The 23284-nt window shown below is 38.8% G+C and overlaps 1 protein-coding gene across 7 annotated transcripts in view; it reads left to right on the top strand.

Annotated features, from left to right (window-relative positions):
* Window positions 1-23284, top strand: part of LOC140469200 (pappalysin-1-like) — a 323835-nt gene that overhangs the window by 227372 nt on the left and 73179 nt on the right. For all 7 annotated transcript variants that reach the window (XM_072565489.1, XM_072565488.1, XM_072565487.1 and 4 more), the window contains 4 exons: window positions 3089-3260; window positions 5484-5631; window positions 10110-10219; window positions 14823-14894. In XM_072565489.1, the coding sequence (XP_072421590.1) occupies window positions 3089-3260; window positions 5484-5631; window positions 10110-10219; window positions 14823-14894 (502 nt within the window). The remainder of the gene's footprint in view (window positions 1-3088; window positions 3261-5483; window positions 5632-10109; window positions 10220-14822; window positions 14895-23284) is intronic.

The raw sequence follows: 23284 nt of genomic DNA, 5'->3' as shown, positions 1-23284 counted from the left end.
TAGTTACTTGTAGAGTGTCATGCTTAAATGTTCCTGTGTGAGGTGAATTATGAGACTATAATACTCTTAGGTCACAAGCTATGGTTCAATTGTGAGAACATGACCATGTCTCTTAAAGCTAGACTGACATACTTTGACCATGACACCCAACACAACAAGTTTGAGGCTTTTTCTCCATCTTCGCAATATGTGGCTGTGGTATTCACTAATTTTGAAAAGGATTTCTAACTATCTTTTTCATTACTTGCAAAGTAATGTTTTTGACACTAATTCTATGTAGGGAATTAATTAAAATGGAAGGTTACACTTAAACCCCATTCATTTTTTTCCTTCAAATGGCATTTGCCAATTGAGGGCCTCAATTGCCCATTTTGTAGTAGCTGAATTTTAACATGATATTTGGCACAAATGCACAATCTCAGTGGGAATCCATAATTCTAGGGAGAGAGAGAGGGGACAATGTTCCAGCATTGTTCGGATCTGAGAGCCATAGGATTGTGGAATTATTCTGATTCTATGAAGTGCAGGGAGATCTCTTTATTCACTTGTCAGCATTCCTCCCTCAGTCAGCGGCATGAGACTAACTTTCATTTTCATTTTTAAATATGAATCAACTATTTCAACAAGTTTTCTACCTGTTTGCAGTAGAAGGAATTTCTCCCCTTTAATTTCCCTGCTAACATGGTACTTTCTCTCATTAAGAGAGCAAGATAGAATGATGTTGAACATCACAGAAATCACAACTTAGTGCACAGGAATGAAACTTACTTTTAATTCGTTATTTCAATTTGAATACATACTACCAAATGTCAGGGCAGATTCATGCCTCTTTGCACAGAATAACTGAAAAAGGGTGAGAATAGAGAGAGAGAGATTTCCTTCCATGTGCTTGCGGAATGACAGTTGAACTTGGGAGGAAACATCCTGAGAGCCCAGTCCAACCTTTTTCATCTTGGAAGAATGAAATTTGCCCCAATTCTGCTAATTTTTAAACCCAAAGTGTATTTCCGTTCATAACCTTTGTCATCCTGATTGTAAGTGTATGAACACTATGCTTCACTATGTTTGTATGTTCATGGCTCTGTGATTCTGACAAAGCATTAGGGAAACCAGTTATAGCAGTGAAAGTATAACAAACTGATCAGGGCTATTGCTCTCCCAAGGGTCACCTTAATTCACTTACACTTAACGTTTCTGCAGTTCAAAGATTTATCTGTGGGAACAAGAGAACCAATTGTAACAATGCCTCTTCAAGGAACCTGCAGATGAATAGATATTACTCCCCCACTGGCTAAAGTAGTTGAAATATAAATGTAAATCACTTTGAGTGATAGAGTTACTCAGTCCACTGATGATCCTACACTTTGCCCAATGGGACATATTTTCAAGCATGTGGATATTCCCTAGAATTTTTCACAACACAAGTTTCTAATCACAGCAAGAATGTTTCACCTTCATTGATGAAAATGTTTTTACTTATGAACTTAGAATCACTCCAATAGTACTTCCTCGTGCCTCCTTGTAGCCAACTATTTGTGGCAGAGACACCGCAGCTGGCTCCTTTGCTCACTCTCCTAGCCAGACAAAGAGAAAAGAGAGAAAAGGAGGTGAAACATCAAGCAGTTAACTAAACAAGGGAGAAAGCAAGCCAAATGCAATTTTAACTAGCTGGGGTTGACAGAAATGCATTTCTTTTCAAAATCAATAGACCTCATTATCTAACAAGTGTCCTTTGGGAACACTTTGGCTGGGATGACCAATCAAACACTTGTCAGACAGGTTCACTTACTGTCAAAATCTATGCTTATTAGGCTTGACAAAGGAGGAGAATGATCCTGGGCACTTTTGCCAGATTTTAAGGGGGAGCAGGAATCCTGCATAAATTATGCAAGGTATACCATTTTAATCTGCAAAAATCACAACAACTTAAGCTGTATCATTAAAGAAAAAAACAAATGAAATGTTAGAACAGTACAACACAGACAATCTGAAAGTGGTGTTGCATACTAATAGGCAGCCCAGTAACCTTGACATAATAGTTTTTCAATATCTAGTGACCTCCTCATTCATTAAAGATTCTGCTTTAGGACTGTAATTTGATTCAGTTACTTATAGTCCTGCTTTTAAATATGCAACTTAATTTTTGCTGCAGTAGGAAAACCAGAAGTACAATTCTGAAATATGTTGTGCACAGCAAGCTGAAGTGTCACTTTATATCATTCAATTTGAAACATTATAATCTTTGCCGCATAATCCTTTTATTTAGGTCAGTCCTTCAAAATTCTGGAAATATGTACAAATTTCCATATTTCAGTTATTCAAAATGTAAATTCAGTTTTGAGGGAAAAAAGGTTTTATTTTTATCTTGGAGACCTATGTCTTGGTTACATGGAAAACCAAATTCACTGTAGATTTCTTGAGTGGGGCTTCTTAATTCTGTGCTTTCTTCCACCCTAGATTCACTCAACTCATATCCACCACCTTCTGGATTAGTGGTGCTGGAAGAGCACAGCAGTTCAGGCAGCATCCAAGTAGCTTCGAAATCGACGTTTCGGGCAAAAGCCCTTCATCAGGAATAAAACAGGGCTTTTGCCCGAAACGTCAATTTCGAAGCTACTTGGATGCTGCCTGAACTGCTGTGCTCTTCCAGCACCACTAATCCAGAATCTGGTTTCCAGCATCTGCAGTCATTGTTTTTACCTCATATCTACCACCATTTGATCCTGGCTAATGTTGTATTGCACCTGCTTCATCTGCTCCACGTAGAAGCTGCATTTGTTCAGTTTCTCCCCTGTTGCTGCCTGCTGAAAGTCGTGATGTTTTCAGTCATCTATCCAAACGCTTCTGCTTGCTCTGTGTTCTCTGCTCTCTGGGCCTCCAGTGTTTGAAGAACTTTAGGATGTGTTAAAAGCAGAATATATGTAATGCATCTGTTATTTCTGTGAGGAAACACTGAAACAAGCTATAAAGATTGCCTATTCTAGTTTCTGGAAAAAAAAATCCTTAGCCACAGGGGTTTCAGCAGGGATTTTGATGCAGTTAATTCTTCAACACAATCAGTTTTAAATTTCAGTTCTTCGTTTTATAGGAGAAATTTCAAGACCAGGTGCACTGAGGATGGAAGTTGGCAGGAAGCCGTGTGCGTCCCCGTCATGTGTGAGGCAGTCCCAGCAAAATTTCACGGGGTTTACCAGTGTACAAATGGCTTCCAGTTTAACAGTGTTTGCTGGATGAACTGCAGTGATGCCAACAATGAGAGTGTAAGTAATGAGGATTCCAAACGCTTTATGTGCGGAAAGTTAGAAAATGAGCTTTCAAGTAGGAAAGCTGTAAAGGAGAAATGTTGCTGCCTGTTTGGAATAAGAAATACTTAGTTGCTAATTTTAGCTCACAAAAATCTTTACAAGAATTTTTTTCCCCTGTTTTATGAGGGTTTCTCTCAGCAGACGGACTCACATCACTGTCTGAAACTTTATAATGTGCAGTGCAAACAGTTTTCAGTACAGATGGACACCAGTTAATATAGATGTGGTTAATGAGGGCTTTCTAACGTTGGGAACTTCCAGCTCCCTTTAGGAATCCCTGGATTTCCAATGTCTTTCTCAACATGAAGAACAATAAAAGGCGTGATTTAATTTTCACTGGTGACATCTTTGATGATACCAAGAGTTAACCCTTATAATTTATCACTGTCCCTGTAGAATGCCTCCCTTGGAGCACTTATTTGAAATTCAGACACCTACTTTTCTATTTGTGCCACCTTTTCACAGAGTTCAACTTTGAAAGTGATGAATTACAAAACTTTAAGAACTAAGACCAAAGAAAGACATAAAGTATATTTGAAAGTATATCTGCAGGCTTGGATGTCATGCTTTGTTCAGATGAAGGACAGTCATAAGAAAAATCAGTCACTACCACTCCCAGCCTTACTTACATCGAGCAAATGAGTTGCAGACACCAAGTAGACAACGGACTGGATTGAGGGCCTCGGGGCTTGGGTTGAAGAGTATATACAGTGTGAAGGTCATGGCTTGGCACTGGCTCTCTTTAGTTTTTAAACCATAGAAGGCTTGTGAAAACATTAACTCACCAATAAACTCTCAAGGGACACTTCAGTTCCATCATCTGAAAAACAGGTACACAGGTTTTCGTAAGTTCATGGCCAAGCTGGTGATCAGGCCCTGATTTAAGTCATTGGATCTTCAACTTGCACATTTAAATGACTGCTTCCCAATTTGCTGAAGCAGGAAGTTTGAACCTTGTAAAGCCTTTTTAAAGGTAGTTTTTAAAAAAAAATATTTCCAATGTTTTGGATTGTGATTGAAATACAAAATGGACTGTTTTCAAAAGCAAAGATTGTGGAAGGGATTACTGAACATTTTAGAAGCAGGCTGAACTGACACTCTTTCTAAGTGCTCTTCAAGCAGTGGGGCAAGGTTACGAAAGATAAACCAGAGGGAGGAGACGTGTGCAAGGGGAGATTTGGCTGGATAAAGCAGTTCATTAGTCTACGGTGTGGTGACCAGTTGTCAATGACAAAGACCTTCAGCCTGTCAAAAACTATATGATTAGTTCTCAAGTTCCTGAGCAGCTTGTGGATATGAATGATAGGTTCAGAAGCCTTTGGACTTCTGGAAAGGGCAGTCCTATCTATTTTCTTGCCATAAAAAGTATTCAAAGTCTGAAGAAAGCTAATTTATTTTCACTGTCCTGGTGCTGTAAGCTACTGTTCTTAATCAATAAGTCAGAGACTTTGTAAGATGTGAACCAATTGCCTTGTGCCTCCTGAAAGTAAGAGAAAGTACGTGGAGAAGAGAGATCAAAGATTAGCAAGGCCTGGCAAAACAAGATGATCAACTCAATGAACTCTGGACAGAGACCACTGAACTGCCTTATCAGTTTTTCCTCCATTGACAACTGTTTTTTTTTGTCTCTGCCTCTTTGTGTGTAAAGAGAGGTTAATAAGTGGATTAGAATTTTAACTAGTAGAGATGTTAACAGTTCATAGTTGTTGACCTGTAGCCAGAATCTACTTATTTGAAATAAATAGTCATTCTTATTTAGTACAGGCACCTGATCTGTCCACCCAAGTACAGAGGAATCTCAATTATCCGGCATTCGATTAACCGAACGTCGGATCATCCAAACAAGATCGCAAGGTCCCAATGCATGCCTAACTATGTTATCCAGCATCGATTATCTGTCATTCGATTAACCCCACCCATGTCCTTTAGATAATCGAGGTTCCTCTGTAGTGGGACTTGATTTCCAGTACTTTATCCCAGTGAGGCATGACACATCAAAAGCGAAAGCACAAACCTCTTTACATCAAGTTCAATCAAACAGAAACCTCAAATTTGCACAATAATGAAAGCAGTTTAAGTGCAGAAATTAAGTTTATTATGGTTTGCTGCTGTGCTCGATGGAAATTTAAAGGTCATTGGATTCTTGTGACTTGATTGTGCCCATGTAATATTTTGTAGGAACCTATCAATAACTTGATTCGCTGCAGGAAGGATGGAACATGGAATGGCTCTCTTCAGATCTGCAGCTCAATGAAGGGAGACTGCCCACAACCGCATCGCCTCAACAGTCAAATTAGACTGAACTGCAAAGACGGCTATGGCATAGGTAACATGGCAATGGAATGATGTTAAGAATAGTTTCAAATTTAGGAGTTAGTTAGAGTTACATAGATTTACATGAACCAATCATTTCATCTAATTAATTCATGCTAGCATTTTTGTTTCACATTTCATTTCGTCGATCCCTCTTAGCGAAACCTTCTATCCTTTTCTCTTTATGTTTACCTCGCTTTTCAGTGAAAGCAATGCATGTATTTGATTGGAGAAGAATTATGACAGTGGCCATTGATGTATCAGAATTACAAAATCTCCCAATGTCCTTTTCAATTAACATGTTGTCTTATGTAATGGCTGGTTTTGCTGCAGTTATTCATGTTGAGAAACCCACATGATTGCCTAAGCAAGGTGACTGGCTGTATCTTATCAGGACTTATGCTGGGTTCATCCCAATTGTGAACACCGATCATGATCAATGATCTTGTTATCCAGAGGGGGAAGGAGATGGTACTGTGGGGCTGCATTAGTGGGCTTTTAGTTTTTTGGGACACATTATTCGAAGATCCCAGAATTTTAGAGGTTGCTGACTACTCGGTGTTGGGGAAGTTGATGAAGAGTTGGGAAGAACCAGAATGTCTTTTTCTAGATGTGGAGAGATCTTGGGGGCCCTGACCCCAAACTGTGCCTGAACTTCCATCTCACACTTGTTATATATCATGGTTTGGAGATGCCGGTGTTGGACTGGGGTGTACAAAGTTAAAAATCACGCAACACCAGGTTATAGTCCAACAGGTTTAATTGGAAGCACACTAGCTTTCGGAGCTATGCTCCTTCATCAGGTGATAGTGGGGGGCTCGATCGTAACACAGAATTTATAGCAAAGATTTGCAGTGTGATGTAACTGAAATTATACATTGAAAAATTGATTGTCTGTTAAGCCTTTCTAACAGATGAAAGGCTTAACAGACAATCAATTTTTCAATGTATAATTTCAGTTACATCACACTGCAAATCTTTGCTATAAATTCTGTGTTACGATCGAGCCCCCCACTACCACCTGATGAAGGAACGTTGCTCCGAAAGCTAGTGTGCTTCCAATTAAACCTGTTGGACTATAACCTGGTGTTGTGTGATTTTTAACTTTGTTTATATCAGGCTGGGACAGGCACACTTGTTGACACCAGATCTCCTTCTGCCAATTGAATATAAAACCCACCAGAGTGGGACTTCGTGAGTCTCTGCTTTCTGACCAACAATGCCCGACGTATCCATGGCCCTGTAGGAATGGGCAAAGTCTCTGTTCCAAAAGGGAGCATCTCATGAAGTGCACCAACGCATGATTCTCCCAACTTTGCAAGTGTTCCAAAGGACTTCTATTGGATTTATCCTTTGAGTCCACCAGAACAATCATTTTCTTATGTCCATACGTTTGTCTTGCATATGAATCATAATTCCAACAAAAACTACTTAATCATGAAGGTCTATGCTGATTGAGAAACAACACAATGTGAGGGACAGTGTTCAAAAAGCAACAGCAGCAAAGCAACAGCAGCTTAGTAATTTTTATTTATAAAGTCATAGAGTTATACAGCACAGAAACAAACCCTTCAGTCCAACTCATCCTTGCCGGCAAGATGTCCTAAACTGCTCGAGTCCCATTTGCCAGTATTTGGCTCATATCCCTACAAACTTCCTCTTCATCTATCCATCCAGGTGCCTTTTAAATTATGTAATTGCACTTGCCTTCACCAACTCCCTGGTAGCTCATTCCTTACATGCACCACCATCTGCGTGAAAAAGCTACCCTTCAGGTCCTTTTTAAATCTTTCCCCTCTCACCTTGAACCTAATGTATTGCTCATTGACTGTGTCAAATAAGGTCACAATTTATGAGAGTTTCCATCACTAAAGATCACCAAGGCAGTACAATGGCAATTCTCTCTACTACAATGTGGACAATGGTGATTGAAACAAGAGCTTGTGTTCTGAAATGCAGAGATGGCCGATTCACTCCCACCCAACCTCATTACATCATCAAACTGAGATGAGCTGCTGGAGGTCAAATTCTTCCTACAGGGAAAAATAAAGGGGAAACAACAAAAAAAACCACAAATCATATTTGACATTCCGCTCCAACATGATTTGGGTAGAATGGAGGACATTAACCTACCAATATCAGCTTGGGAGGAAAGAAAGCAAAGTGGATTGAAGGAATAAAAAGACTTGATGCCTAATGTAAACTTAAGAGCAGTTTAATATTAAATAGTACACTCTTCAATTATTCTCATAACTTCTGTCACTTTTTCATGTTGTGCTTTACAGATAACATTTTATGCAATATAACATCTTGCCCTGCCTGTATCTGGGCAAATAAATGTTCGAAGTTGCTGAAATTCTATTCCTGATTTTATTTTATTATGTTTGAGTTGATTTTGAAAATGATCTCCAGAAGTTTTACATAATTAGAGAGTGCACTGTGACAGAAAAATCAGCCCTTGGTCAACAAACGTTTTGTCTCCAAGTTTTCTTGTTCTGTGTCATGTACTAAAGTTATAACACTCCTTTCCAAACAAACCTTTGACCCAATTTTGAGAAAGTTGAAAACCTGTCAACCAGTAATTTTCTGATGAATCATTATTTTAAAAGAAAAATCTGAGTACAAGGAGGTCAGAGCTTTGTTTGAAGTTTTAAGCATGACATAGATGGCCAGAAATACCATTGAATTTGTTGTCAAGTTGCATAAAATGTGCAAAAAAGAGTAAATTGAAACAAAACTTGAGGAATTCCAGGCATCACAAGTAAGGTTAATCTCAATGCCTGCCTTTGCTTTTATAATATTATTGAGCGGCAGTGAATGCCAATCTAGCTTATGGACACTTTATTATCATGAACCTCCAAAACATGTCTCTTGGTAAGACTAAACAAGAGCTCGAGTACAAAGATACTCTGCTGACTTTTGTCCAATTCATAACATGACCTTCCACATCCTAACCTTTCATTATAGATCAAAAACGTAATTTGAAAAAAAGTTGGCTTCAATATTTAATGTCTACTATTCTTCTTTAGATGGAACTGTAAATGTGATCTTCTGCTGCAAAAGCAGCCACTGGCCTCTATAAACGCTCAAGCAGGTGAATGATTGCTATTTAGCTCTGCTTGCGTTCTGGGTACCATACTTTTTTTTTAATGAAACATCCTCAACAGACCTTCAGTTGTTTAAGTTGAAAGCTCTGTGCAACCTATACATTCTGAACTAAATGGCACCCTGCTTGGTTAAACACTCAGTCCCGATGGAGATGCCTTGATCCTTCGACACTCAACCTAGTGGAGTACATTCTCTCCAATGGTTTAAGTTAATTAGTATAAAATACAGTGGTAAGTTTAAGGGTTACTCTATCTGTGCTGTTTATTCAGTCATGACTGATGCCTGATTAGTTAAGGAGAAAGGAGGTAGACAGATTAGTATGTGTGTTTGGAATTGTGGAGCTATCCATAGTGCTTAAATATCCTTATTCCATCAATTCTGGGACTGCTAAGCTCCATGGAATGTAGTGTGTTGTCAGTATAGGAAGGATTTTCATTACAACAGTCTGACTTGCAGAAATTTATTACAGATGCTGCTTTAGGAAGAAAATAATAAATGAATCAAAAATGTATGCTTTGGTAAAATTATTTTTATATTAAATTATGTGTAAAACACAAAAACTAATATTTTGTGCAAGCATTGTTTGCTCATTTTAGCATTAAGACTTTCTTTTTTCATTTTGCGTTTTTTAAGATGAGTGTTACACTAATTCCATCTTTGCAGAATAAGATTGCATGGTATAAATAAGTAGGGTTAAACAGATACAATAGTAAGGAAGATTCACCAGCACGCTGAGTGTGATGAGCTAGTTCAGTTGTCATACGTAATTGAATGCTGTAATTCCTGCAAAGAAGTCATGCCCGTTAAGGTGCAGTGTTTTAGCAGGGAGCGATTTCATCAAAAGCAACCGAGTACATACCGCACTTAAGATACAGTTAACCTAGTCTTAAAGCTATAGCCTACAAAGTCAACTGTTACTTGCAGTTCCATAAAATGGAATGCAGCCTCCTTTTCAGCATGATCACCTCATTACACTTTTACTAGAAATATACCATCTGATAATGAAAGTATTATGGATTTCCAGCTGTAGTTCTTCCTGCTTGAAGAAGTCTTTCAACATGTTGACTCAAATAAACCTTTAGGTGAACATTCTGTTCTTAAGGGGAAAAAAAAGCCCCTTGCTAGAATTTTCACAAATGCTTGAGACTGCTATAAATACATATGTTAGAACCTTTGTCAGAATAGCAATTAGATGTTAACCCACTTGTATGCTAACATAGGAAAGCACAAACTTACACTACTTAATCATACTTCAGGGAATGATTCTCCCATTTTTCACATTTGTATTTGAAATATGTGCAGAATTACTGTATAAAAAGTCTGAAATCAGGAGAGCACAGAGATAAATACATTTTCACAAAAATACTGTTTGGTTTCTTTCAGGTGCAGAATGTACACCTTCCTGTTTGTTACATCAAAATGATGCAGTCATTTTACCAAGCAACATGACCTCAGATGATGTCAAATACTGGATGAGTCCTCCAAAGGCAAAGGTTGGTTTTAAGTAGTGTGAATGAAACTCCTTTCAGTTAAATAATTTTACCTAATTACAGGCAACCCAATTGCTGGCTAGCAAGTCCAACATTTTGGATAGTGTCCACATTGTAGAAGATGATTCTTTTATTGGAAATTTTAATCCAAACGTTATCAATCCAATATTCGATGCTTGATATTGCTGTTTTGCATTTTAGATTTTGAGACCTTATTTGGATTATATGAATGATTGAGGTTTTGACATGTGTATGATAAGTACATAAAAACATTCTGTATGCAGACGTGTATAATCTGTAACATGGCCTTTTTTGTAGCAATAAAGGATTCTGAAGTAAGTGCATAAGGCAATAAGACATAGGAGCAGAAGGAGGCCATTCAGCCTCTCCAGTCTGCTTTGTCATTTAATGAGATCATGGCTGATCTGATCATTCTCGACTTTCTTGCCTTTTCCCCCCATAACCCTTAATTTCCTTAATTAAAAATCTACCTGTCTCAGCCTTGAATATACTTAATGATCTAGGCTCAATAGGCCTTGACGGCAAAGAATTCCATAGATTCACTACCCTCAGGGGTGAAATTCCTCCTCACCTTTTATTCTGAGATTATGCCCATTGGTCCAAGACTCTCCCAGAAAGGGAAACAATCTTTCCACATCTACCCTGTCAGGTCATCTAAGAATCTTGTGCACTTCAATAAGGTCACCTTTCATTTTTTTGTATTCCAATGAGGGCAGGTCCAATCTATTTAACTTCTCCTTGTAAGACAGTCCCTCCATATCTGGTATCAGTCTTGTGAACATTCTCTGGATTTTAATGTGGCAAGTTGTTTGTTGTTGTACAGAAAGCATCGTTTTTGCTCCCTCCTACATTTTATGCAAGATTCCTCAGGCAGAATGCGTTTAAGGGTAATAATGTACAAAGTAATGCACTGTACCAAATCACTCTGTCCAGAAAGCCATGAGATAGAACTATTCTTGGAATTGTTTGTTTTATTAAACATTTGCGAATAAATGTTAACAAAATATCAGCACTGATGTAGCAGGCTGCAGTTCAAACCATGTTCCTGTTTCCCTGTTGTACTGACATGACAGGACATTAAAAGTGCCAAAATGAACTTGTTCTGTGTAAGCGTGTTCATTGTGAACATATGGTGGAACAAGAGTGTTCACAAGCTCAGTAACCATTCTCTGAAAGTGTTTACATCAAGATAGAACAATGCAATTCTGTGTTGCTGAATCTGAACACGACACAGTATGATTGTTTTGTTTATACACAGGGAAATAAAATGTAACAAATCCCATCATGGCAGCAATGAATTTCAAAATCAGCTCATCAAACAAATGGAGAATAAAAAAGTTGTGTTGCAGCCACTTTGATTGAAACCATCAAATTCTTGTAAAAACCCAATTGGTTCACTAATACCCCTTAAAGAAGGAAATCACGTATCCTCTCCTGATCTGACCACAGACCCAGACCAGCATGATTAATTCTTAATAACCTTCTGAATTGACAGAGCAGGTTAGTCAATCATATTTGAGGATGAGGCTTGGAAGGACAATGAGAGGTCATCAATAAATGATGGCCTTGCCAATGTCATCCACGTCACACGTTACAAATTATACACATAAATAACTTTATAAGATTTCAGTCCCTGCATATGTTACGCAGCCTCAGTTTTAGTGACATATCAGGTTGGATTTGAAGGGATTTGATGAGTAGCTTATTGGAATTGAATCTGATGGCAGGGACCAGTCTTGTCATGTTATGCTCCCTTTATTTGCGTCATTAAATTACACACAGATTTCTGGATTTCTATGCTATATTAATGCCTAGTGTTGCTTATAATCCTTCTTTTAAAGTGCACACGCCAATGGGTTTATCGAATGCAAGCATCCAGCATTTGTCTCCTTGGGCAGGGCAGTAATTCTACAAAAGATTGGAACTGAAAATCCTTTGCCTCTGTCACTATGCTGCATCTCAAGTGTGTACTACAGGACAGAAGATAACAAACTTGATTGACAAGGTCTCTTCTTCTGGTCCAGTCTGCCCCTAAAGATTGTTTTGCAATCCATCCCTTACATATCTCAAGAAACATGCAAATTTCCTACTATTCTCTAATTACACCAACTCTGAATGAGAAAGAAAGAAATTGAAAAAAAAAACAGATTTTAGTATAATTTAAATATAAAATGAGTCTTTGCAATTACAGATAATTACAACCTTGGAGGATTTCCAGGTTTTTTTTATTTCAACACACAAGAAAAATAATTTGGGAAGAGCCACAATGGGCTTCAAATGGGAACATTGAAATCGGGAGTGAGGTAATTTGATCAGTCATTGAAATTACATTAAGGAGCAAGATTCTGCAGTCAAACTCCTTGTAATTCAAGCAAGATAATCACCACCAGCTTATAGTCAATTAAAACTTTTCAAATTTTATTCATAAAGTGGAAATTTAAAGGAACTAAATTTTTAATTGCATATCATCAAGAGCCAACCTTGTACTCAGGGTTTCTATGCAGTTACATCAACTTATTCAGTAAGTCACACATTACATAAAAAGAGATAACTGAGATCAATTGTATCATGGATACTGGTAGGAATGAAAGCCCATTTATTTAAAATAAAAACTTTCATTATAGCAGATGAACTTAAAAAGCAACAAACTGCAGAAAATAAAGGCATAAAAATTAAGCTTGTAGCACAGGTTTCTAGAAGCTCAAAACTCAAAATGCTGGAATGTTCTCAGCACAACCTGTGCAATGCATCTGTACTATAAGAGTGCTGGTGTAGGCATGCCACATGTACCTTGGAAACAAGTATGTTGAGGGGGTTGGTGGTATCAGACAGCTTCTGTCATTGACTTAATGGCAGGTCTGTCATTTTGGACTTCCAAATTCCAACTAACGTGCTTTTTAAATGCTCCAAGCTGACCATAACAGTTAAATGATTAAAGGGATTATCTTTCAACTTTCAGCAAGGGTTGTTTTATTCTTCCTTCCTTGCTCTGCACGGTGATTGGAAATACTGTGTTCTGTGTTAGAGGCAGAGTTGACACCACGTGGGAAAATGTGGAGTTGTCTATTTTGCAGGAAAAAATGGACTATTTCAATGGAGAGAAATTGCAAAATTCTGCAGTATAGAGGATTCTAGGTTCCTCAGAAATTCACAAAAAGTCAACATGCAAGTATCTCAAGTAAGTCAGAAGCAAGTTGAATGTTGCTGTTCACTGAAAGAGGAATGGGATATAGAATTAGGAATGCTTAAGAAAGGTAATAATTACATTAGAAATAGTTCAGAGAAGGTTTGTGCAACAGATGAAGGGATTGTCTTGTGAGGAAGTGTTGAACCTGTATCCACTAGAGTTCAGAAGGATAAAGGGAGCTCTTATTGAAATATATAAGATCCTGAAGGGATTTACCAGGGTGGATGCTGAGAGTATCTTTGCCTTTGAAGAGACCAGGATTAGAGGGAACAGCTTAAAGAGAAGGAGTTTCCATTTCAGATGATTTAAGAGGAAACATTTTATCTCTATTAAACGACTGTTAATGTGTGGAACTCCCTTTCCAAGAGAGCAATGATGATTGATTTGAGGGGAAGCAACAGAATCCCAAAGAGCTAAAACTTATACAAAATCATGGCAAATATGTTTTGTGTGTAAAGGGAATGGGGTTAAAAACACAGAATCTTTTGTTGCTGTATAATATCGTACACTGATAGTAAACTGAGGAAACATGATTGTACCTGAAACAATAAAAGGATATGTCATGGAGACAGCGCTCACATAAGGCCACCTGAATGAAGGTCAGACATTACCAGCCATTGGATAAATCATGTAAAACTTTCAAGCCATTTTATAGCAGCAAATTTAAAAGCAAGAGTCAATTAAGAGTGTTAGATAAGCAGTTAAAATTCTAGAGTGGCAGTATATATCTGAATATAATTGCAAGTTGTCTCCACTAACTGCAGACCCCAAACTGATGAAAACCTTGAAAACATGCATTAAAGATGGCAAAATAGGGATTAATCAGTCTAATTTCAGGAGCTCAGCAAATAAATATATATGCAGCATTGTTTGTGAAATGAAGAATTGCTGTCTTACCACTGATTGCTGCCTTATAACCATTCCTTGCCATCCTCCCTTGTAAACATGGAGTTCATTCCAGCTATTCAATTCTGTTATGTTAAACATCTTAAGTCATGAATTAGATTGTTGCATTATAATCACTCCAAATAACCATAATTCTACATTTAATTCTAACATCCAACATCTTGACCTGTTGAGATATTGAATGATAACACTTTGCATATCAAGCTATTAAAATACATCTTTCAATTAGGACTGGCCAACAAACGCTAGAAATAGTGCTTTGTGTTACAGGAGGACACAAGTGAAAGGCTTTTAACAAATCACCACTCAAACCTTGTTTGGTTGGTGAGTCAGCCACGACATTGAGAAATCCATGTGACCTTGCTTTGCTCTGCAGACTGGTACACTAAATCACCATGTATAAACCAGTGTGGATAATCAAGGCAGACGCCACACAGATAGCAAACTTCTGAGTGCAATTATAACAGCTCTGATTTTACTTTCTCTTCACAGAATATTGTTTGTACAGCAGGACTAAACTGGTACCCACACCCTGAAATGATTCACTGCATTAAATCGTGTGAGGTAAGACCCTTCACTACATGATTGTAGGCTGTCATTGGTAGAAGTGCAAATTCTTGCCTTGCTAATTATATTCATTGACCTGAAGAAAGTTTTTTTCAATTTTTTACAGTTAAACAAATGGAGGGATATCAGTGTTTTTGAACATCATTCCCTCATCCTTTTGCATTTGCCCATGGTGACAGACTGTCTAATTCAGTCATACATACCCACCTGACAGGTCAGCTGTCTTAAGCAATAACCATAGCCATAAAAACACATCTAACAGGATGATGGAGAACCAATTGCTTGTTTGAACCTTTAATAATATAATTACTTTGATTTGTTTCAATAATAAGATACCATAACATGCTGTGTACTTGTTCAATGTATTTTATACCCCCGTAATCAGTTGTTGGATAAACACTGTGACATAATGGAACAGTAGGGTTATTGAATTTGTATGTTAAAATACTGTGCTTCAACTGTGATTGAAGAATGGTTGGAAATGAGCAGAAAATTATAAGTCATTCTCTGTTGATTCTTGCAGCTTTACTGGCTAAGTTATGACCATTCTGACCTGTATTATCATACAAGATGAGACAGTTTTACATTTCTTAAGCACTGAACACCCTTTTAAAAGTCAAGGTTCTTATGAGTGGATGAAACTTCCAAACTATCAAAACTCATACCATGATTGGCCTTGAGGAAGTACATCGTCACATAAAACATGATTTTCACCCCATCCAGCAGCTCAAACTCTGTCTTCCAATGATCCATCTTGCCTGTACTTTATTTTTATTTGTTCATTCATGGGGTGATGGCATCACTGGTTAGGCCAGCATTTATTACCCAGAGGGCAATTAAGAGTCAGTCACATATAGGCCAGACCAGGTAATGAAGCAGTTTTCTTCCGCAAAGGGCATTAGTGAACTAGATGGATCCTTTTCTGACAATTGCTCTTAATTCCAGATTTTTATTGGATTAAAATTACACCATTGGCTGTGGTGGGATTTGAACCTAGGTTTCTAGAACATTACCTGGGTCTCTGGATTAACAGTCCAGGGATAATAGCCTCTGGGGCCCCGCCATCTCCCCTTAATGTATGGAGCACAGTGCAGAAAGTCACCAAAGCTTCTCGGAAAAGGCTAGTCAAACTCATGATTTTCACAACCTGGAAGGATCACGAGGGCAGGTAAATGAGTAATTTACATACCCAAAGGAAGTGGAACTATGGTTTAGTATAATTCAGAGATGGGTGAATCCATGTTTCTTCTGTGAGTAACAGCGTAGCTTAACAGGGACATAGTTGCGCATCAAGTATGAAGGAAGTTAGATAAAGGTGACCAAAGGCAGGATAGGTGTACATATTTTAGGAAGTTGCTGAAGTCCAATGCTATGAATGTATCTTCACCATTCCGAATCCTCTTGAGATGTAAGCCTCAATTAGCAGTTCTTCAGCCCAGAGGCTGCCAGCCTCTGATTGGCGAAGAACTCTTCGTAAATCCAGAATGTCAGTGTCGAGATCTATGATCCAACAATGCTCTACCAGCGAGCTCTTAAGCTGATCGATGCATGATGAGTTAAGTTTTCTCAGAAGTGGGGACGGCAAGTTAGTCATGACCTAATCCACTGATTGCCCCCAATTTGTTTTTAAATGGGTAAATCACACTCAGAGCATCAGGATAAAGAAAACAGAAAGTGCTGGAGAAACTCAACACGTCTAGCAGCATCTGTGGACAGAGAAACAGAAGTAACATTTTGAGTCCAATTTTGATTCTTCTTTGGAATTGATACTGCCAGACCTGCTGAGTTTCTCCAGCACTTTCTGTTTTAACTTCAAATCTCGGATATCCACAATATGTTGCTTTTAGTCAAGATAAATAGGCCATTTTCAGATTGGCAAATTTTAAGTCATGGATTGGTGCATGGATCAGTGCTGGGATTTCAATGACAGCATTTACAATCTATATTCATAACTTAGTTAAAGGCTCAGTGCTAGATCCATTTTTGTTTGTCATTTATATAAATATTTAGATGAGAATATAGAAAGTATGGTTGGTACGTTTCTGGATGATACCAAGATTGGTGGTATAGTGGACATGAAGAAGGTTGACTATGATTACAAAGAGATCTTAATCAACTCGATCAATGGGCTGAAGAGTGACAGATGGAGTTTAATTCGGATAAGTGTGAGGTATTGCATGTTGGTAAAACAAAGGTAAGATGAATACAAATAAAAGTAGGGCCTTGGGTAGTGTTGTAAAACAGAGACGCCTAAGAGTTCAGGTACAAAATTCTGTGAAATTTGCATCACAAATAGATAGAGTGGTTAAAAAAGCTTTTAACACACTTGCCTTCATTGGTCAGACCTTTGACCATAGGAGTTGAGTTGGCATTTTGAGGTTTTACAGGGTGTTGGTGAGACATCTGCTGCAGGACTGTGTCCCGTTCTGGTCTCCTTGTACAGGAAGGATATTGGAAGCTGGAGAGGGTTCAGAAGGGATTTACCAGCATGGTTCCAGGAATGGAGGGTTTGAGTTATGAAGAGAGGCTAGATAGGCTGTGACTTCTTTCACTGGAGTGTCAGAGGTTGCAAGGTGACCTTATGGAGGTTTTTAAAATCATGAAGGGCATAGATAGGGTGAATGGTAGGTTCCTTTCCCTAGGCTGGGGAATTTCAAGGCTAGGGGCCATATTTTTAAGGTGAGAGGAGAAAGATTTTAAGAAGACATAAGGGTTTTTTTATTTTTGCCTAGAAGTACATATGTGGAATGAACATCCAGAGAAAGTGGTGGGTATAGGTACAGTTACATTGGTTAAAAGATGTTTAGATAAGCACATGACTAAGAAATGTTTGGAGAGATATGGGCCAAATGTATGCAGGTGGGAGTGGTTTAATTTGGGAACGTGGTCGTCATGGAGTGGTTGGACCAAAGGATCTGTTTTCGTGCTGTATTACTCTATGACAAGTCCTGTCGAGGTGTAACATAATTCTTCTTTGGTAGTGCAAAGAAAAAGAGCAAATACGCAAAAAAAGTCCCAAGTCAGAGGAGTGGCAGTTCAGGACAGAAGATTGGAGAGTATTACTCAATTAGATGTCATCCCCTGTTAAAATAGAAATAGTCCAGTTTTGAATGATCAAGCCCGTTCTTTCAGAAGAACACATACAATAACCTCAATAAGCCTGATAGAATTTATTTTTTGGAAGACCTCATTAATCTTCTGAAATTGTTGTGTATTGCTCCAGGTTTTCCATTAGTAGTTTACTCCTGCATTGCTTTGCACGAACCTTCTGAGAAATTCTTATGCTATGATGAATATTTGTCAGAAATGCCATACCGATGGATCATTCTGACATTGTTGGACATACTTGTTTCGTAGCTTTCATTTAAGAATGGTAGAATCCATTCTTAACCAGCTGTCAGTTCTGCCCTTTCAAACACTTTTTACTAAGATTCTTGTTTCAGATATCCAAAAGAAGGAGCGGTTTTTGAAAAAAAAATCTATTTAGTTTCAAAATAAAGTATTGCTCGAGCTTTCTTAATTCTGTGTCCGTTCTACATCAGCAGGCAAATAAATATCGTTTCTAGCACCTTTATTAGTTGTGGCTTTCAGCAGCTTAAAAGTACAGACCAGTTTTCATCAATCTTCTTTCCGACAGTGAAAAAAAGTTCAATTGCAAGTCTCCTCTCATAAATTAGAGCACTAAGTAAGCAGAAACATCCCTGTTGTTTTTCTGTGAACCCTTTCCAAAGCATAAATATCACTTTGACAGTAGGGTATCTACTATTTCCTCTTGTTCCCTGTGAGAAAACTTAGCCTTTTCTTGTCCTCTGCTCAGGTTCACATCTCCATGTGGAACATTGTTGTGACTAATGTGAATTACTACACTAATAATTGCAGCAATCAACCGCCAAAATCAACCACGATCCAACACCTCGTCTCCTTTCTGTCATGTTGTCCAAGCCTACGGGCCATGTGCTAATAATCCAAGAGCACTGTCAGGCAATGTCCAGCCATGGTTTATGCCAACTGTTCTCTTAATTCAGCCACTATGAGACACACAACAATAGCTCAACAATGACTCATCCACTTTTCTTTCCATTCCCCAAACATGGAGGTTCCTGACTGCTGTGCCTTAACCAATCACAGTATCTCTGACAAATAGCACAATTTTATGGTCTCTCACGGCACATGTGGAAACAGCAAAGGTTTGTACTTAGGCAGATAGTGGCATGCCTGAACCTCACTGTGTGCCCACCTCTGTTTGAACTAAGTCGGGGTGGGAAGGTGCACAGCTGGATTTGTTGCTCTTCCACCATTAATGCCCTAAATTGGATAATCCCTCAGCCTCATTCCGACATGGCTGGTATTTACCTGGCTGCAAATGGATAGTCAACATGTGGCCGTCATGAGAGCTAAAACAGTGCATCCAGCTTGACATCCCATGGATTGTGGGGGGGGTTGCTCCTTGTTCCACGGCACTCACTACCTGATTGGAGAGTACAACAGAGGGAAGGGACAATCCTGATAAATCCCACAGCACGCTCACCTGACTCTTCCACCCTTGTTCTTACTGCCGGGCCCTGCCTACATCTCTAATCCCACACCCTCCACCCTCTGAACGCCCTCCCTCCATAATCCTACCTATGGTACAGCTCACTCTTTGATCTTGGGTGTCCGGTACACATCATCCTGGCAATGGCCAGAGCCTCCTCTGTGACATTGCCATTCAGAAGAGCTGTCAATTGGCCAACAGGTCTAGATAGACAAGATTTCCATCCCCAGTGTGCTGGGAAAAACACACAAGTGGTAATTTAACTGCCCAAAGTAGTACTTGATGCAAACAGACTTTAGGTTATAAAATGCAGCCTGGTATTCCAATCATTGGAAAACAATGATTGAAAAATGAAGATAAAGCAAGAACTCTCTGCTGCACCATGCCTGATATCCCATGTCACCACAGAATGATATGCTCCTACTGACAGGAATTGGAGGAAAAATAATTCAAGAGAACTAGGGCTAATCTCCAGTTTAATTAGGATCAATTTTTTCACTACATGCTTCAAACTTTGTGTAAGTTTAAGATGGGTGACAAGTCTGCAGTCCATTTCACATCACTTCTACTTTCTAATTACTTTGATTCAAATGAAGTAAAATAAGTCAAGGTGTAAAATGACCTTTCCACTTACTACTATCCAAGGCAAAATTCTCCTGAAAGTTTCTGAAAGATTATCACAAGGAAGTTATTCTTTGTGACATCATATGAATTTTCCAAATATCTGTATCAAATTTGTGAGTCAAGGATTGTAATAGGCTTGACCTAATTATTTAAGTCAAAAGCCACATGACACCAGGAGTGCTGGTCCTTCATTAGGTCTGAGGAAGGAGCTGCGCACTGAAAGCTTGTGACTTCAAATAAACCTGTTTGACTATAACCTGGTATCATGTGGCTTTTGACTTGAAGTCATAAGCTTTCAGTGCGCAGCTCCTTCCTCAGACCTGATGAAGGACCAGCACTCCTGGTGTCATGTGGTTTCTGACTGTCCACTCTAGTCCAACATCCGCCCCTCCACATCATGGCTAATTATTTCAATTCATTGATAGCACAATCAATTTCGGAGATGGGAAAGCTCTCCCTAAACAGGTTAACTGATGTTACATTAATGGGAAATAAAACTTCTCAATACTTTGGAGATACTTTTGTATTCAAGTGCAAACCTCTCATAGAGTAAAGACACCATTCTTTCAATGAGTACTTGTTTATCGAGATCTGCTCTGTCTCACTTGATTCTTTCCCGAGTCTGTATATGTAAAGGATATTTCTACACCTTCCTAGCATATCTTTCTCTATTTACACTGCACTTGTCAAAAATGAAGTCTAGATCTGAGAGAGTTAATAACACAATTTTGGATCTGAATCCTTACTCATGCCGTAATTATGACACGCATTGCTCCAGTGCATAGGTTTATGACTCCACTTATACAGACCTCATATAAAGCATTCTATCACACTCCCACTTTACTATAAATTTTTTTGTACAATTGCCAAAGAAAGCCTTATGGAAGGGATTTAAGGTAATATGATGATTTACAATGTATGGTCATAAATTAGATTCAACCTTTTTGCCTGCAATATGGATTAGTCAATTTATTTTGTGTTCTTGTTCATGCTCTGCTTTTCTTAATTGCTCTGAAACTCAAGACATCCAGTGTCATCTGCATAAATTTCACCAAGTCTCTTCAGTTCATTTGTGATTAATGTAGTGAAGTGACAGGTAACCATTAATAGATAGTTTGTGCAGAGTACATATTTATATTTTTATTCACTCACTGGACTTTGGTGTCACTGACTGCACCAGCATTAATTGCCTGTCACTGTTTGCCCTTGAGAAGGTGGTGTTGAGCTGCCTTCTTGAATTGCTGCAGTCTGTGTGCTGTAGGTAGACCCACAATGCCCTGAGGGAGAGAATTCCAGAATTTTGACCCAGTAACAGTGAAAGAAAGGCAATATATTTCCAAGGCAGCATGGTGAGTGGCTTGGAGGGGAACTTGCAAGTGGTGGTGTTACCATGTGTCTGCTGCCCTTGTCCTTCGAGGTGGAAGTGATCATGGGCTTGAAAAGTGCTGTCTGAGGATCTTGTGAATTTCTCCAGTGCATCTGAAAGATAGTATGCACTGGTACTGCTGAATGTGGAGGGGGTCGATCCTTATGGATGTGGTGCCTATCAATCAAATAGAAGGATAAGGCAGATGATTATGTGACAGAGTTCCTTGCAATCTTGTTAATGTTCATAGGTGGCTTTCCCTAGCTTTGCTTGCTACTGCAAAAAAACATTAATTCCACATTAGGGTACAGTTCCACAGGTTTATAATGCAACCTAGTGTCTTGTCAACATAGCACTTGTTCATGTGAGGTTTAACTAGATGGGCTGGGGAATCATATTCAAATCTGATCTATCCATTGCACACACGCACTTCCAGGAGACACTGCACAGCAACTGGCAACGTAGGATAGAGTCACCATTGCTATTCTGAGTAGTTAAGATCAAATACAGTGTACAAACCACTGGCCTAGAATAATCAATGAATTTGATACAGATTAGCACTTAAATCATAGACATTCCTGGCTCAGCTACTCACTGGATACACTTATTTTGCCTCGAGGGAAGTCAAATATTGTCACCAACACTTTTCTTCTTGAACTTGGCAACATGACAAACACCAGGAACATAAAAAATCCAGGACATCAAGGAAAGGTTCTATGGCAGGGCAAAGGTCAGTCTGTAATTGTGCACCTTGCACTTGTGTGTACACTCAATGTCCTGTCTAAATAGAAACCAGCAGCTTTTCCTGAGTTTAGACATTTGAATTGACCAATGACCTCTTGAGAACTGCAGGATATGTATTCAACACAGGAATGATTCAACGTATCCATTGGGACACCTCACGTAGTAATAAAATCCTTCATGAATGTAAGTAATGATCAGCTATAAATAGCATGTGAGGCAAGGTTATGTATTCTCAAGGCGGTAAGAGGCTAATTTTGCTTTAAATTTTAATGACAAAAGTAATGAAATCCATTAGCTTTCAGCATTCAATGAACACACTTAAACCAAGCTGGGAAACGCATTAGATCTTATTCAACCTTAGTGACCAGATATGGAGGGACCAAACATTTCACCATTGATGCCATTAGGGGAGAGAAAGAAATCGTGCAGGATTTTCTGGTGAAGAATTGAAACCCCTGAAGGAACATTATCCTCAATATGAAAGAGAGAAAATAAAATGCAAACAACAGTTTGTTTTTCTTTTTAGAAGTAGCAATAAAAAATGTCATCTAACAAAAATTACTGAGACAGCATAATTGACAATCAAGTGACATGGCAAAAATCGACAAACCTACTCAATTACCAGATTGTAATGACAGACCTCTAAAGAACTTTGCTGTCCATCAAGTATGGCAGTTCCTCACAATTTCCAGGTGATCCCTGTCAGATACCATATGCCAGACTGGCTCTGTAACTGATGGTGAGAGCGGATGGCACAATGGCTCAGTGGTTAGCACTGCAGTCTCACTGCACCAGGGTTCTTTGCTTGATTCCAGCCCTGAGTGATTGTGTGGCGTTTGGATATTCTTCCTGTGTCTGTGTTGGGTTCCTTTGGGTGTTCTGGTTTCCTCTACAATCTGAAGATGTGCAAATTCAATGGATTAGCCAAAGTAAATGTGGGGTAACAGGGAAGGGGTGGGATGCTCTTCAGAGGGTCAGTGCAGACTCATTTGGCCAAATGGCCTTTTTCCACACTGTAGACAACTACATTACAAAAGACTATCAGGGAAGACAAGCATCTTCCTATGTGCCAGCTATGACTCCAACCATCAGAGAGTGTTTCCCCTGATTTCCATTAAC

The sequence above is a fragment of the Chiloscyllium punctatum genome, chromosome 49, assembly GCF_047496795.1.
Source record: "Chiloscyllium punctatum isolate Juve2018m chromosome 49, sChiPun1.3, whole genome shotgun sequence".
In the NCBI taxonomy this organism is placed as follows: domain Eukaryota; kingdom Metazoa; phylum Chordata; class Chondrichthyes; order Orectolobiformes; family Hemiscylliidae; genus Chiloscyllium; species Chiloscyllium punctatum.
Note: the sequence above shows the minus strand (reverse complement) of the source record. Positions and strands in the feature narration are given on the sequence as shown.